General features: G+C 52.5%; 1 protein-coding gene across 1 annotated transcript in view; it reads right to left on the reverse strand.

Annotated features, from left to right (window-relative positions):
- SND1 (staphylococcal nuclease and tudor domain containing 1) overlaps window positions 1-17,112 on the reverse strand; it is a 483,811-nt gene that overhangs the window by 411,023 nt on the left and 55,676 nt on the right. The window contains exon 9 of the mRNA XM_054040282.1: window positions 16,584-16,674. Within this exon, the coding sequence (XP_053896257.1) occupies window positions 16,584-16,674 (91 nt within the window). The remainder of the gene's footprint in view (window positions 1-16,583; window positions 16,675-17,112) is intronic.

Below are 17,112 nucleotides of genomic sequence, written 5' to 3' on the forward strand. Positions count from 1 at the left end.
GAACACTTTGCTTCAATCTACTGGAAGAGCATCAGGCACTGGTAACATTCGAGTCTCTCAGCAGGCAATAAGAGAGCAAATTCAAGCCGGCAGCCAAGATTTTACAGGACCCTGTGCTATTCCTCTCTCTGCATGTACAGTGCCTAGCACACGGGGTCTGGCGTCTGGAATGAAGCCCTTAGGTACCATGATATCAATACAGGCAGAGCGCTCACATGAAGATATCAGTAATTGAGATGAGCTTACTTGTGGAGCGGTGGGGGCCTGGAACGCAGCCAGCGTGAGGCAAGGACTGTCTCTTACATGTTTGTACAGTGGTTAATACACTGGGACTCTCATCTGGGCTGGGGCTTCCAGGGATGACCAAAGCAAACAAACCGAACACTAGGAAGACTGGTGGCAAAGCAGGGCAGGATTCCAGTAGCCCAGAGTGGGACACATGCTGCAAGGCTTTTTATTTTAATTGTTTAGCTATTTTTATCATATGCAACGTTACAGTTCTGATCTGATCTGAACTGCAGCAAAATTCAGGTGATTTTCATCGAGGCTAACGCATGTCTAGATGGGATTTGCAGAACTGGCACAAATATTTACCAAGTTCCAATGTAAAAAAATCTACCCATCCACCCCCACATCTTGATAAAAATGAACATCTTATTTACCAATTAAAGAAATCCAGGTGCCTTGGGCAAGTGTGCGAGCAGACATTTGCAAGCCTTACAGACCCTTCTCACCCAGAATCGGGAGCTCTCCAAAGCCTTGCGACTTCCACCACATACACGTGGGGAATGGGAGAGAAATAAAAAGGAACAGACTTTTGTAACTCGCAGCCCTTTTGCCCCAGCAAGCACATCAATCTCTCAAAACGTGCTTAGTCAAAGGGATAACAGGATTATATGAATCAAAATTAAAACAGACACTAAGGATTGTCTGTGCTTCCTTCAGCCGAGATAACAGCCCTCCAGGGAGCTTTATTACCAATGGCCTCACCCCCTTCTGGGACCTGGCTTTTTGGTTTTGCTGACAGAACCCTCCCCGAAGCAGGCAGCATGCTAAGAGGAGAGTAATCAAGTCTCATGCTTCTGGGCATAAACATTGCTGTAGGGGTCAGGAAGGGTTCCCACCCTCTCTGTACAACATTGCACAACAGACCAGGCACATACATGTGTTTTCACCTTCCTCTGAAGCATCAGGAGAGGCCAGCATTGGAGGCGGGACCCCAAGCTGAGTGGGCTATGGGGCTGATCCAGCAGGGAAAATCCTGAGCTGCATTACATCGTTGCCACGCGTATTATTTATTTCTACAGAGCCCAAAAGAATGTGAGGAGGCTTCGAGAACAGCCAGATGAGCTGTACTTGACCTGAACTGACACGGGACATGGTGGCTGGAGTAGATACAGTAAGGAAGGGACGTGAGGAGGGTTATGGCAATATGATCGTGCAGTTGCTAGGTATATGCAGCCCTTGATAATTAGAAGTACGTATCATTTAATATGCATGCTGACCGACTCTTGCATTACCGGCAGGTTGGAGCAGTCAGAACAAACTCCTCCAGCCTTAGCATTCAGTTTTTCCCATAAGTTATTATACAGGAGAACAAACAGCAGCTTTTAAATCGCCCAGCGAGGAGCGACACGCAGGAGCTTTCCAGGACAACTGCAGGAAACTAGTATTCTCTAATATACAAAGTGCAGCCTTCACACGACAGCATGAAGGCCTTTGCAGGGAGTGACAAACTAGAGAACAAAGGAGTGTTTAGAAGCAGAACATGGGGAGGAAACGATTTGGTGGCTCAGAGGGACTGAAGGAGTAGAGGGAGGAAAGCACCAGCTACGCAGGGCAGCACGAGCAAGGGACAATTCCCCAGGTGTGCAGAGCTGCAGGAGATGGGGCAGAGGCCAGGATGGGAGGAGCAGAGCAAGGGGATGCGAATGCAGAGCAGCAGAGTGGAATGAGCCCGTGGAGAGTTCTGAGAGCCTGGCAAGGTGACGGAGGGTGGGAAGCAGAGGGCTAGGAAGCCAAGCAAGGGGTGGAGGACACTCCAGCTTCCTGAAGCAAGAGAAACCTGACCCTAGCTCTCTGGATCCATGGAAGCTTAGTGGAGTAGTTAAGAGACACTGCCAGGGAGTTGCAGTAGCGGAAATGCTGATGGACTGAATCTACAGAAAATTATACAGCAGCTCGCTGCCCTGTGCCCCCACCCCCCAGACTCAGTGCTTTAGGAGCCTCTCTGCCTCCCCCTTACCATGGCTCCATCCTGATGGCTTTATTCCCTACCCATCTCCATTCCCCCACCAACTCCTCTCGCCAGATCTCAGCTGCGGCAGCTGCTTGCTCCTCCGCTGACCCCCCGCATCTTCCAACCCGGTCACAACGCTGGAGAATAGCCACTTACCACACCAGCCACCTCCAGCCAACACTCACTGTCTTCACCTGCCAGGCCTGCAGAGCTGAACTGCCCCCTATATTTGAACCCCCCTAGACCCGCTCTGCCAGGCCTCCACCCCCTGCAGGAGACCCCAGCCCTTCCCTTCATTTATTGCAGTCCCTCTCCAGGGATTGTACTAACCAGAGAAGCCGGTGACCTTATTGCTCTAGGTCTTCTCCCACTTCCCCACCTTCCCTCCCCCAGGTGCTCCACCCTGGCTAGTCCATCACCACCAGGGTACCTGAGCATCTCCCACCTTGGCCTGTTAGCTCCTCAGAGCAGAACCTGTCAGCCTAAAGCACAGTGCACTGTGTAACCGACCGACCAAGAACTCCATCAAGGCAGCGTGGCACTGGGGTACCTCTACACCAGGGGTGGGCAAACCACGGGCCACATCCAGCCGATTTAATGTGGCCCTCGAGCTCCCGCTCAGGAGCAGGGCCTGAAGCTAGCCCTGCTCCCACGCTCCGGTCGGGGTCCGCTCTGTGCACACGTGCTGCGGCTTTGCGTGGCTCCCGGAAGAAGCAGCATGTCTCCCCTCGCGCAGAGCCGCCTGGCCGCAGCTCTGCATAGGAGCCAGAGGGAAGACCTGCCACTGCTTCCAGGAACTGCTTGAGGTAAGTGCCGCCCAGAGCCTGCACCCCTGAAGCCCCTCCCGTGCCCCAACCCCCTGCCCCAGCCCTGATCCCCCTCCTGCCATCTGAACCCCTCAGTCCCAGCCCAGAGCACCCTCCTGCACCTCAAACCTTCATTCCAGCCCCACCCCAGAGCCTGCACCCCCAGCCAGAGCCCTCACCCTGCCATGCCCCAATCTCCTGCCCCAGCCCAGAGCACCCTCCCACTCCCGAGAGCCCACACCTCCAGATGGAGCCCGTACCCCAAACCCCTGCCCCAGAGCCCCCTCCTGCGCCCTGAACTCCTCATTTCTGGCTCCACCCCTAAGCCCTCACCCCCTCCTGCACCCCAGCCCCAATTTCATGAGCATTCATGGCCCACCATACAATTTGCATACCCAGATGTGGCCCTCGGGCCAAAAAGTTTGTCCACCCCTGCTCTACACGGCAATTAATCCCTGGAGGCTGGCCCGGGTTAGCTGGCCCGGGCTCACAAAGCTGTAAGATTACCATGTAGATATCTGGGCTGCATCTGGAGCCTGAGCCCTGGGGTCCCATGAGGAAGAGGGTCCCAGAGCCCAGTTCCAGTCCAAGCCTAAACGTCCACACAGCAATCTGTACCCTCGCATGGCGATCCCAGCTGACCTGGGCTAGTCACGGCTGTACTGCAGGTCTTATTCCAGTGCCGACGTACCCTGGGGGACCTTCCTGCTCAGAGAGCAGCAGCACAGCTAGGACTCGGGAGATCTGGGTTTATTGTCAGCACGCCTTGGGGCAAGTCCATCCCCCCCGCGCCTCTGCTCAACTCCCCCCACCTCCCTTATCTCATCTGTGCAGACCGGCACAAGGACTGTGTCCTCAAGAGCGTGTACCGCGCACACAGCACAGCAGGGCTCTGGGTGCAGCTGGCACTACTGTAATAAAACATGCCGGCGCATGCCCTGTGCCAGGCAGATTTCCATGGCAATTGAGCTAGAGTCTGTCAATGGCTCTTGCAGTGACTAACAGAGTCCTGGGGAACTCCCATTGCAAACAGCTAGACAACACCATGCGCTAACGCAGGTGCCCTGCCCCGAGGCCGGATGAATGAACCCACGGCAATAGCACGGTCAGCCATGCTAGCCAGGGGAATCAGAGGCCCACGCTTTGTCTCCTGCTCCACAGCCAGTAGGAGCTGGGGTGACTGCATGGTGCATCCGAAGAAGTGAGGTTTTTACTCACGAAAGCTTATGCCCAAATAAATCTGTTAGTCTTTAAGGTGCCACCAGACTCTTTGTTGTTTTTGTAGATACAGACTAACACGGCTACCCCCTGATACTTGACAACATGCATGGGCAGCAGTCCCCTAAGGAGTCATGGGGCAGGCAGAAGAAACCTGGGAGTCCACCATTCAGCCATAAGCACAAGCTCCATCTCCATCACGGACTGCAGGAGACACCATCTATTCTGAGTGCCAGCTACTCTCTCTTGCAACGGGTGGGGCAGGAAGGAGACTGGTAGGACAAAACGGTTACTGGCCTGTAAGTGTTGTTCTTCGAGATGCGAGAGCCATGTATTCTGCTTGGGTGTGTGCACCCAGCCAAAGAACTTTGCCTAGCAGCCCACAGGGGCAGCATTCCTGCCGCACAGTCCTAGCCCCTTCCCTGGTGATGTAAGGACAGCGTTCCCTCAGCACCAACCACCAGAAGCACAGAGGCTGGGTCGTGGAATCCATCCCCAAGAACACGAGTTACAGGCAGGTAAAGTTTTGCTTTGAGTAGATACAGCTGTGTATTTTACTTAACTGCCTCCCGAACAGTACTCCCAGGAGGTGGGACTTGGCATCTATTTAAATAAGGACTGCGTCCCCAACATTTGCAGCCGCTCTGGACTCAGCAGGGATGGCCCAGAGGACCAAGTGGCAGCCCTCCAAATGTCCAGTGTAGGAATGCCATCAACACTGCCTGGGCTCTCATGGCATGAGCTCCTATTCTTCGGGCTACTGTGTGTGCTGTCACGATACAGGAAGTTATCCACCTGGAGACAGGCCGTGATGAGACTGCTTGACCCTTCCTTGGGTCTGCATATGAGAAACAAACGTTTGGTCCTATCCAGATAAAAAGCTAAACTTCACCTGACATCCAGCATTTGAAGACGCTGTTCCTCTGGGGTAGAACACGACTTAGAGAAGAACAATGGTAAATATGTAGCTTGGTTCAAGTGAAATTGGGAAGCTACTTTAGACAAAAATGTAGGGTGTGGCCACAGGGTTACTTGGTCATTGGAAAAACTGCATGTAAGGGGGCTCTACCACCAAAGCCTGCAACAAAGCCACCCTCCTGGCAAACATTGCCACAAGGAAGGCAGTTTTCTGACACAAAGAAGGAGGCCAGAGGCTCAAATGGAGGCCCCAGGAGAGCTGCTAAGACAGTATTAATGTCCCACAAAGGAATCGGCTCTAACTGGTGGGTGGAGACAAGTGACTCCTTTCAAGAACCTCATCACCACAGGGTTTGAAAACACTGAAATCGCCAGGTGTACTCAATTAACTAATCACAAGACCAGAAGACTTAGGGCAAGGCTACACTTGCAGATGTCGAGCGCTTTGAGTTAAACCAGCCTTTGTAGAGCGCAGTAGGGAAAGCGCTGCAGTCTGTCCACACTGACAGCTTCAAGCGCACTGGTATGGCCACATTTGCGGCACTTGCAGCAGCATTGGGAGTGGTGCATTATGGGCAGCTATCCCAGCATGCAAGTGACTGCAACGTGCTTTTCAAATGGGAGGGGTGGGGTGGAGTGTGACAGGGAGTGTGTTGTGTGTAACGTGGGAGGAGAGACAGTGGGTTTTTGGGGGGCTGACAGCATGTCAGCATGCTGTCTTGTAAGTTCAGACAGCAGACCTCCCCCGGGCCCCTCTCTCTCACACAGCATTCCACAGTAACGGCTTGCATGCTGTCAGAAACAGAGCTTTGAAAGGACATTTCCACATTCCTACAGGAGTTCAAAATGATGACAAGAGTGGCCACTTGGCTTAAGGGGATTATGGGAGGTTTCCGGAGGCCGATCAGAGCACAGTAACGCAACACCTCATTCACACTGGCGCTGGGGCGCAGCAAACGTTATTCCTCTCACCAGCAGCGCTGTAGCCGCAGAGTCAGAGAGCTCTACATGCCTTGCCAGTGTTGACGGGGAATGAGCTAGTGTGCCCGGGGTCCTTTATTGCGCTGTAACTCGCAAGTGTAGCCAAGGCCTAGGTGTAAGTGTAATTGTAGCTGTGCTGGTCCCAGGATATTAGAGAGACAAGGTGGGTGAGGTAATAACTTTTACTGGACCAACTTCTGTTGGAAAGAAACTTTCGAGCCACACAGAGCTCTTCCTCAGGTCTGGGAAAGATACTCCGATCACTGTCTGAACCCATCAGTCCTGACCCTCAAAGGAAACCTCTACAACATATTCAAAAGACGAGACTGGGCGCTTGAATTCATTACTCTGTTAGACACTAAAGTTCAAGAACTAAACAGACACTAGATTTATGACTTATTACAACAATCTGTAACCCACTGACCCCCCCTTTGTCCTACGACTGCAGAGGTGGTAACGGGCCACTCTACCTAGAATCAGAGTAACAGCCGTGTTAGTCTGTATCCGCAAAAAGAAGAAAAGGAGTACTTGTGGCACCTTAGAGACTAACAAATTTATTAGAGCATAAGCTTTCGTGGACTACAGCCCACTTCTTCGGATGCATCCGAAGAAGTGGGCTGTAGTCCACGAAAGCTTATGCTCTAATAAATTTGTTAGTCTCTAAGGTGCCACAAGTACTCCTTTTCTTCTTTCTACCTAGAATGGTTCCTTACAATAAGTGCTAACTACTTTGACTACACCCTGTGCTCGGTCTTGCATTTAGCTGTGATGCGGAGCACACCTTTCCCAGACCTGAAGAAGAGCACGCTGATCGCCTGCACAGCTCCGCTCACACCTCTACAGCTGTTGCTCACCCCTTCCTGGAAGTGTCACCTGGCAAGCTGATGTTTTCCAGCCTGACCGTGAATTTTGGGTGGGGAGGGAGCGTGTGCACACAAGGACAGTTCAGCCATTTTGAGAGCAAACAGGAGCAGAACACAGAGAGAGAGAGCTGCCCTTTCGACCGGCTGCGACACCAAACTCAGAGCTGAGCTGTGGCAGGGAAACAGCCCACAGGGATATGTGACTTGGCACGTTCCACAAAAAGTTGGGTCAGATTTGGCCAAGGTCTGGAGAGTCTCCATTGCAGATGGGCAGTTTTGTTGTTTTTTGAAACAGTTCTCCTCATTCTGCAAAGCAAACGTGTGCATCCCTAGATGAACTGTTAGCGAAATCTACAGCAAACTCGCATACTGACTGAGGCAGGGCTCCATGGGTGCACGATCAGTGGGGAGCCCTGCCCCTTTACCGAGTAGTAACTGTCGTGCCCTATGGTGTCACAGTGAGTGAGGCAAGGCTATTTAATGCACCTGTATTTACTGTGCTATTGAACATGTGCTTTAGGAGATTAATGGTCGTATTAGGTTTATTTGCATCTACAATAGATCAATGTTAGAACAGATTAAGACTGGCTTTAACAGATGTGCACTGAAGGCTAAGTAACATCCCTTGTGCAGTAGCAAGAGTTTTTCAAGATGCAAGTCCCTATGGGTGCTCCACATCAGCTGCTCGGCACATGACTACTCCCCCAGCCAGGGAGCAAGCAGCTGATGTGGGGCACCCATAGGGACACTCCTGGAAAGAGGCAGAGCTCTGTCAGAGCCCTGAGCACCTCAAGTGAGCTGCTGGTCTCTAGCCTATTATCTTCCACCATTTCCCTTTTGATACCCCAGGAACTTCCACATAAAAACTCCATTAACAGAAGGCTGCTGTTGCACATGCCAGCACTTAAAGCCAGGAAATGCAAAAAGGCAGCATGCACAACCCTAACAGCCCCTTGCGTGCACTCTACTGAATACACCAGCACAAACAATGAGATGTAAAGGATAAGCTGGATGTTGGCGTACTGGCCGTGGTTTTTCTCAAGTGACTAGTGAACGTGAGTGTCTAACCTGAGGTACGTTCAGGGGCACAGATTGTCATGTGAATCCTCAGCACCTTGTGAAAAATCCAGATTAATCCTCAGGGCACCCAAAATCTCAGCACTGTATGTTCAGTATAACAGCAATCGAGAAGACAGGGCTGGCAGATTCAGCCCCTCAATCTGCTGATGAGCGAGTCTGGAAGCTAGCTGTCATCCCCTGAACGGCAACTAAAGGCAGCTGCCCTGAACACTTCGGAGTGAAAGGCAGCCTGCTCACCTGATTAAAGCTATCACAGGGCATGTGAACAAGGGGCAGAGGTAACCACCTCAACTTTGCATTTCCCAACATGGGCACTTCAGTGCAGAACCTTGGTAGCAAATACATTCCACACCAAAAACTAAGTGCTAGTAACAGTTAGCTCTGTACAGGACAGACCCCCAGTGCATTCAGGCTGCGAGTTGACGATATACGCAGGGGCACTCAGAAGAAGAAATAGCCTCTTTAATCCTTTAGAGATTATTTCCGCTACTTTTCCTTCCCACACACCCCACTGTTTATCTGACAAATTAAAACCTATTATTTAGGGCCAGAACTCCTAACGCTTTTCAAATAACCAAAAAAATAATCAGTGCTCTCACTTTCGTACCATCATCTGAACACGATGACAGCAGGATCTGAAATTATCCAAAGCCAATTTGCCATGGTCTGAAGAACTGCCTGTAACACGATACTACAGTGTCAACTAAGCAAGGTTTTCTCCCCTCCTCCCCCAAACCCTTATGTCATTACTGTCAGTGGAACAAGTGGCTGCCAAGCCCGGAGATGGCGTAAGCAATAAAGCAATCAGCTTTTGCAGCATTGGTCAGGTCAGGTTTCATTAGTGTGCTCCGCAGACATTGCGATACACATTCCAGTGTGAAAGTCCCATGCCAGGCAGAGGCGTGTATGGTGTGATCTGGCAGGTATAGCACAGGGAAGCCCGCTGGTTCTGCCCCCAGCTCAATTCCCCCATCTGAGAGACAGCGAGTACTTATCTACCTCTCCGGGGCATTGGGAGGATTGATGAGTGTTTATAAAACACCTTCCGTAGGAGGCTCGCAAGGCGCGACGCATGTGCCGAACATCCATTTAAGCTCCTGCACTTTAAAGCACTCAGACATTTGTCCTGATTTTCCTTGTCACTTACAATTCTCAGCAAGGAAAGAGGGACCAAAAATTGACACTGCAAAATTGGTGCCGCTCAGGGGCTTCCCAGGGCTTGCTTCCGAAACGCTGAGTGGCACATTTCTGCTGAAGTGGCATGTTAGCAGAAGACAGAAGTCTGGTGTTACCAGTCAAGGACATGGTAAGGCAATGGGGGCCGTCGAGTTTAAGGGGCCGAGCTTCAGGCTAAGCCAGGAGCAGCCGAAGTGCAGCCGGTCAGATGCTGCCTGCGGAGTTCTACCATTAGCGCAGCACCTTGTACAGAGATGTGGCCTGGAGAGACCATGATTTGTGTTACAGCCACACCTACAGACCCCAGATAAGAGCAGGGCTCCACATGGGGCACTCTGAGGCAGTGAGACAGGCCCTGCCCCAACGAGACGACAAAAGGGATGGGGGGGACAGAGGGGAAGTGACTTGGCCAAGGTCACCGACAGAGCAGGGAATGCAATGCCCTAGCCAGCAGTTTACAATCTAACAGACAAGAGAAGGGGGGAGGGGGAAGAAATATCCCCATGTTACAGAGGGGTTCGGAGGTCTAGGGAGCATTACCTGCCTGTGGTCAGCAGCAGAGCTGGGGGAAACTCCTATCTCCTGAGTTCCGGCCCATGCCTCAAGACCACGCCTAGCCCTGACCACAGGTGCCATCACTCAACCAGCCACCAGCATCTGGCTATGCAAGTTAAGCACAGCCCTCGGTTGGGGTTCTCCTGGATGAGGCCAGACTCCGGGGCCCTCCCAGCCCTCTGGACTGTTCTCTCAGCATCAGAGCTCAGCTGTCGGCCATGCACACGTTAAACCTTCTGTAAGAACACTAGGCAGGTTCTTGGAATCGGCGCAGCGCGGGAGGGGAAGCCAGCCACATGCCCAGGGGACCATATGGTAGGAAACAGCAGCGATCAGCAAAAACGACATGCAAAAGGCAGCAGAGCCAGCACACCGCTACAAGAAGCCAACTTTTCAGATGTAAGTTCAGCTAACCGTTGTGAAGTTAACGTGCTTTCCCCCTAACCCAAAGAGACAGGGAGAGTTCTCCCTCATCCTCCCTCCCCAGGGCTGCCAGCTAAGCAAGGACTGGGGCCTGTCCCTCCCAAGGGGAGCTCTCCTAGGCAAACCAGTGCCAGCACCCAAGAGCCTCTCGGAAGGCTGAAGGGTGCAGGGATGAGGCCCTAGCCAAGGTCACCCAGCTCTAGTCCTGTCTGTGACAGTTCACCCTGAGCCTCACCAGCTCCGACACACCAGTGAGCACCCCAGTAGAATTACATGGGTCTGACACTCTTCTCTGCTCCCCCCACTCCGAACAGCCTGCCCCTCACCTCCAGACACCAGGAAACGTTCAGCAGAAATGGGGGAAGGGGGAGAGAGAGAGAGAGAGAGAGACAGAAGAGGGCCATTTCCAGTGCCCTCCCCACCTCCAGCCCTCCCAAGTCCCATGTCGGGCCAACCAATCCTTCCAGCAAAGTTGGAGTCGACTCTCTGGAGTCAGCCACGGACCAGACAATACCCTACAAGGGACGTGCTGACACAGGCCAGGGGCTGGTTCTAACTGGGCTTTTCTCTGCCTTCCATTTAAGAGCTAGGGATTCAGGGCAGCAATGGCTGCTTTCCAGACTCAGGAGGGGACCCACCTCAAAGCTGCCCTGCCCAAGCAGCTCTCACTCAAGTGCCATGGCACCCTACAAGAGGGGAGGACAGTCGGCCGGCCAGAAGACTGTGTGAAAGGCACTTTATCTATCCCCAGAGGGTAAATCTACACTGTGATAAGACCCACAGCATGGTCACGGCTGGCCTGGGTCAACTGTAAAATTAGTGTAGACTTTTGGGCTCGGGCTGGTGCCCAGGCTCTGGGGCCCCCCATGATGGAGAGGGTCTCAGAGCCCCGGCTCCAGCCTGAGCCCCACCATCTACGCTGCTATTTTTAACCCCCAGCCCAAGCCCAGATCAGTTGACCTGGGCTCTGAGACTCTGCCTTGTGTGTTTGGTTTTTTTTTTAATGACAGTGTAGATGTACCCAGAGAACCTGCACGATATGGCTGTTCCAAGGTCTCTGTACACTGGCATGGTCCTGCTGTTGCATGTGGATAACTAGGCACAGGCTAGATGAACTCCCCTGGTCCCACAGACCACCTGGGAGTGGCGCGTAAACATATATTCTACATGGGGAAGGACAGTGAGAGAAGAGAGGCCTGCATCGTAGGCTGGTTGCCTAGTCCATTCCTGGCCCAACACATGGCCCTTATATCTTCAAAAACCCTAAATGGGTCTAGGGCCAGAGATGTTCGAAGCCATCTCTTCCCCGGGGACCTTGGGATGGCAGCTGTCCCTAGGTCATACTCGGGAGGCACTGCCCAGGACAGGGCATTCCTGGCATGCTCTAGGTGGTGGCATTCAGAGATGCCAGAGATCACGCCAGACATCAGACCTGTTCCCAACTCCGTGGTGGTGTCAGTCCAGGCCCAGCTGCAGCTACCCCAGACGAGGAGGCGGTTCTGAGAAAGGAGGGGTGGAGACACTTGCCTTGGTTCATTTCATTCATTTCCAACGTAAAGGGCTCCCAAATAAGACAGTGATGGGCATCTCCCAAATGCAAGGAGCAGGCATCACCCCCTGGTAAGAAGGCACCGGCCTACCCCAGGAGGACATTTCTTCAACCATCTCAAGAAGGTCAAAGAGCCCAGTCACCTGCCAAGCAAGAGACCTTCAATTAAAGAATTGCAGCCACGTTCATACTGCGCTCCCCAAGTCAGTCCCCGCCATGGGCAGAGAGGGACCTTTGCTGCTGAATTTTGCCTCTTGGGGCTCATGTTCTGGCACTGGGACCTATGGGCGTGCTCCAGTGGATGAGGTGGTGCATGGGCCGAAGGGACAGGTTAAATTCACAAGCAAGGTGCCCTGTTTTCCAGCCTGGCAGGAGTTAATGCACTGAATACCCCCGTGTTCACCCCAGAGGGCACGGCAACTGCCACACTAGACTATACCATTGGCACACTTCGGACAGCCTCCTGCCAGTATAACCAAGAACAGGAGCCGAACATGGTGCATTTGCATTGCTGCATTCCAATGCCCCTTGTTGCAAGACCGCTGCTGCCTTGTGCTATGACCTGGGGTGACTACTCCACAAGCCTGTGGGAAAGGGTCCGCAGGACCAGGCGTTCCTCCCAGGCTCAGCAGCTGAAAGCCAGAATGCAAGAGGATCGGAGCACGCACACGGCACTGTATTGGGGCAGATGGCAAGCGCAGCTCAACCTGAATGAAGCAGTATCTCCTCAAAGGCTTATGCAATGAGCTGGGGGAAGGGGTCAGGCCGGTTCCCTCTGAACACGTGGTCCTCATCCCATGAGCCACCAAAAGCTAACTGCTCCACTTGTCAGCAGCTACAGCAGGAGCACCAATAACTACGTGGATCAAGCAAAGGTGCAGAAATTTAACAGCGAGGGCTGTTAACCATTGTGCAGCCTCAAGATCCGCTCCAGGCTCAATCCGAAGTTCTGTGCTGGGAGCAGGAATCACTGAGTAAGGGTGTCTGGCCAGTGCAACGCATGAGGTCAGACAGGTCCGTTTGGCCTTCAAGTCTCAGTCCAACCTTCTCTGCTCCCCACCAGGTAAAGGTTGAACCATGGAAGGGATTTGTGATTAGACAATGATAAGAGGACCTCAGTCTCCAAGGCTGAGTATCCAGCATGAGATTTGGCAAAGGTCTCGTACCCAGCTCTGTGAACTCACTCCAACATCGCTCTGTTAGGTCTGTGAACTCACTCCAACATCGCTCTGTTAGGTCTGCGTACTCACTCCAACATCGCTCTGTTAGGTCTGCGTACTCACTCCAGCATCGCTCTGTCAAGTAGCCCCACCCTGCGGTTGGAATCGGTTTCCCTCCCTGCCGAAGCACACACTAACCAGCAGTTTCTAGTTATCAATGGGTCTCTGTCAAGCTAGGAAGACGTATCTAGTGAGGTCCTGCTGGAGTCAGTCCTAGCTCCGGTACTAAATATTTTCATTAATGACTTGGATAATGGAGTGAAGAATATGATTATAAAATACACAGATGAAACCAAGCTGGGAGGGGTTGCAAGCACTTTGGAGGAGAGGAGTAGAATTCAAAAGGTCCTTGACTAATTAGAGAATGGGTCTGAAATCAACAAGATGAAATTCAAATACAAAGTACCACACTTAGGAAGCAAAAATCAAATGCATGACTAGAAACCGGGGACTAACTGGCAAGGTGGTAGCACTGCTGAAAAGGAACTGGGGGTTTTAGTGGATCACAAATTGAATAGGAGTCACTCTCATGCAGTTGTGAAAGAGGCTAATATTCTGGGATGTATTAAAAGGAGCAATGTATGCAAGATATGGGAGGTAGTTGTCCCACTCTGCTCAGCACTGGCGAGGCCTCGGCTGGAGTACTGTATCCAGTTCTGAGCACCACACTTTGGGAAAGAGGTGGACAAACTGGAGTCAGTCCACAGGAGAGCAGCAAAAGTGATCAAAGGTTTAGAAAATCTGACCTACGAGGAAAGGTTAAACTGGGCATGGTTAGTCTTGAGAAAAGTTGACTGAGTGGGGACCTGAGAACAGTCTTCAAATGTGAAGGGCTGATATAAAAAGAGGATGAGATCAACTGTTCTCCATGGCCACTGAAGGCAGGACAAGCAGTAATGGGCTTAATCTGCAGCAAAAGAGTTAGGTTCGACATCGGGAAAAACGTTCTTACTCTAAAGGTAACTAAGCTCTGGAAGAGGCTCCCAAGGGAGGCTGTGGAATCCCCATCACTGGAAGTTTAAGATCAGGTTCACAAACCTGTCAGGGAAGGTCTAGGGGGCTGGACTAGGGGATCGCTCAAGGTCCCTTCCAGACCTACATTTCTATGGTTTTTAGTGCCTCATTGCCACGCCTAGGTGCTGGACACAAGGATTTAAAGCCTCCACATTATCCTGGGAGGACTTTGTGCTCTACGCATCCTTCAGCAAGGATGCAATTCCAGAGCTGCTGTCTTGGGGTGGCAACATCCCAACAGGATAGCAGAAGAGACTCAGCCACCAGAACATCTCTTGCGCTAATTAGGGTAGACCTGTGCACTCAGACGAGTCCTGCATTGTGCTTTAGAGGTAGCAAGATATGAGATGAGCTCTTGTAGTCTTAAGGAGCCAGTGACTATGGGCATTAGCCTAACTCCCAGAGCCACTGAGTCCTCCTCCAGCCCTTCATGCTAAGCTGCTGCCCTAGGACTGCCCAAGGTACATGGGGTAAGCACAATGCCCACATATGGAGCATGTGCTGGTGAGTGGCACTGCCTGATTGTTCCTGGCACTGTTTCCTTTCCTCCAGGTGCGGGCTGTTGGAGAGCACAGAGTGTTCTGATCGGTGACAGCCCAACCACTCCTGCACACAGCAGACTCCTCACCGCCCAGTGCGGTCTCTCCTACAGATGCACAGGAGAATGCCAAGCAGGAGAACATCCTGCGGCTGATTGACAGTCGAGGCTGATAATGAGGCTGTAATTCCATTTCCAAGACAGTTTACAGGGGCTGGAAACCTAGAGGCAGGCTGCAAGGGGGAGAGGCAAGGAGGTTCCGCCCAGAGAGGGCCAAGAGCATCCCCAAAGAGTGGGGGAGGAACCGAGACCTGGGGGTTACTTTCCAAGAAATCGGGCTGCCCATTTCTCAGGCATTTCCAGCCAAATTAAACCTCCCCAGCTGCATGCATATTTTCCCAGAGCCTAACTACATGCCAACAGCACCATCTAGTGGCTTTCCCACCACTTCCCAATCACCAAGCAGCAGGCTGATGTGGTTACACAGTATGAAATATTTACAGACTGCATTCGGCAGGTTACAGCGCCGGAGCGCACACAGCACCTCCCAGGCAATGCTTCGCTAGCGCTAGAGACTCCACAGGCACAGAAGAGTAGGGCACCAGGGAAGAGGGTGAAAGGGCTTGGTTTTAACCTCAGTCGACACTGACCTGCTCTGTGACCTTAGGCAAGTCCTCTCCCCTCTCCCCACCGCCATCTTTTGTGTTGTGTTTAGCCCATGAACTCCCCGGGGCAGGGGTCGTCGCTCACTAGGTCTGTACAGCTCCTAGCACAATGGGGCTTTGACCTCAGCTGGGGCTGTTTGCGGTGACTGCAATACACGCAGGATGAACAAGGAATACAGGCACAGATCAGATCTGTGGCTCATCTCGCTCAGGGCAAGCAGATTCAGAGGAAGGTGCAAGAAATCCTGCAGCAGAGGCAGTCCTGAGATAATCTGCCCCCAAGGGAAAGCTCTCTTTATTCCCTGACTGGAAGGGAGATTGAACCCTTCTGAAACTCAGGGTTCCTCCATCCCAGACTGCAGTAACGCTGGAGTTCCATTATCCCCGTGTCAAGGCAGCCCTGGAAAGGAAGGCGAGGGGGTGGCTGCAGAAGGGTTCACGCTACAACACAACTGAAGGAAATGAACTTTACCAGAATAAGCATTACCATGAGCCCAGGCAGCCCTCTGCTGGCCACAGCACTGTAGGAGCAGTTGAAATGTCCCTGCACTACTCACCAATGACCACAGGGTGGAGCAAAACCCGCTATTTCAAGCTTGGAGGATTAAACTTCTCCACTCTATGCACACTCACCCACCAGTTCAGGCCATTCTACACCCGATCCTCATGCACCTCGACCCTTTCCTCTCTCTTCAGTACAACCCCGCTCCAGCCCATCCTGGGACTCTCCCATCAAGGGAGGTTTGAGCACAGAGGAGAAGCAACACAGGGAGGGGAAGACAGAGTATGGTGCATGCAGGAAGCAGGATGGTGGGCAGATAACGGTAGGTGGGAGCTCCATGGGACCAGTTCTCCCACATACAAAGGGTCCAACAAGCACAGCTCGTTGGCTGCAGATTCAGCTCCTCCTTTGCATCTGAGGGGCAGCCTGTGGCAGGCACCGTGGCATTGTTGTGGCTCAGGGCAGGGTTGAAAGGAAGCATAACTGTATTACCCTCTCATCATGAGCAGTTGTGCTAGCAGCCCTGGCTGCAAGTTACAAGGACGTAGCATCTGCCACCCCAGATCAGACCAAGTCCCATCTCCTGCTTCTGGCCTTGACCAATGCGCCATGCTACAGAGGAAAATCACAATCCCCTCATGCATCTGGCCAGTTGGGCAATGCTGCACATGACAGGGAGGGGATGTGCCATCTGTAGCTATGGGGGAAAAAATCCCGAAGTTTTATGCACTTTGAAACCAGCAGCAGCACATGCTCTGTGGCTACCTGTCTTCCATGCTCCGCTCAGGTCCTGAGAGCCTGAACAGGACAGGACATCTCACCTGCAAGGCACTCACCTTGGCAACGAACTGCTTGTCCTTCTGGTCCAGATTAGCTGTGGGAGCCACATAGTCTCTCCAGATTCTCAGCTTGCGTTCCTTGGCATACCTAGCAACAGAAACATATACCTGACCATCCAAAGGTAGGTTTGGGGTGTGCATTCTGTCCTACTGCCTGCCATTGCGGGAGATGGAGCCAAGCCCCTTGCAGCTGGTGACCCCCATCTAACCAAGACTGACATGCCTGTGTGTAGGGCACGGAGGCCAACTGCTCTGAGCACTAAGTCAGTCCTGATTCCTGGCACAAAGTCACCCCAGCAGCCGAATGGGCCTTTGTAACCAAACTACAGTGAGGAAGTGGATCAGGACAGCAAGAAAATTAAAGGCCACACAGGGAGCAGCTGAGTCCTCATAGCCACTTGCCTCTAAAGCCAGGCCCCCATTGCGAAAGCCATGGCCCAAACCATTACTGTATCCTGCCCATCTGCAGCTCCCAGCCCAGCCAGGCAAGTGCTGCGTTAGCCAGCAACGTCCAGCTGAGCAGAGC

Source organism: Malaclemys terrapin, chromosome 1 (genome assembly GCF_027887155.1).
Source record: "Malaclemys terrapin pileata isolate rMalTer1 chromosome 1, rMalTer1.hap1, whole genome shotgun sequence".
In the NCBI taxonomy this organism is placed as follows: Eukaryota; Metazoa; Chordata; order Testudines; family Emydidae; genus Malaclemys; species Malaclemys terrapin.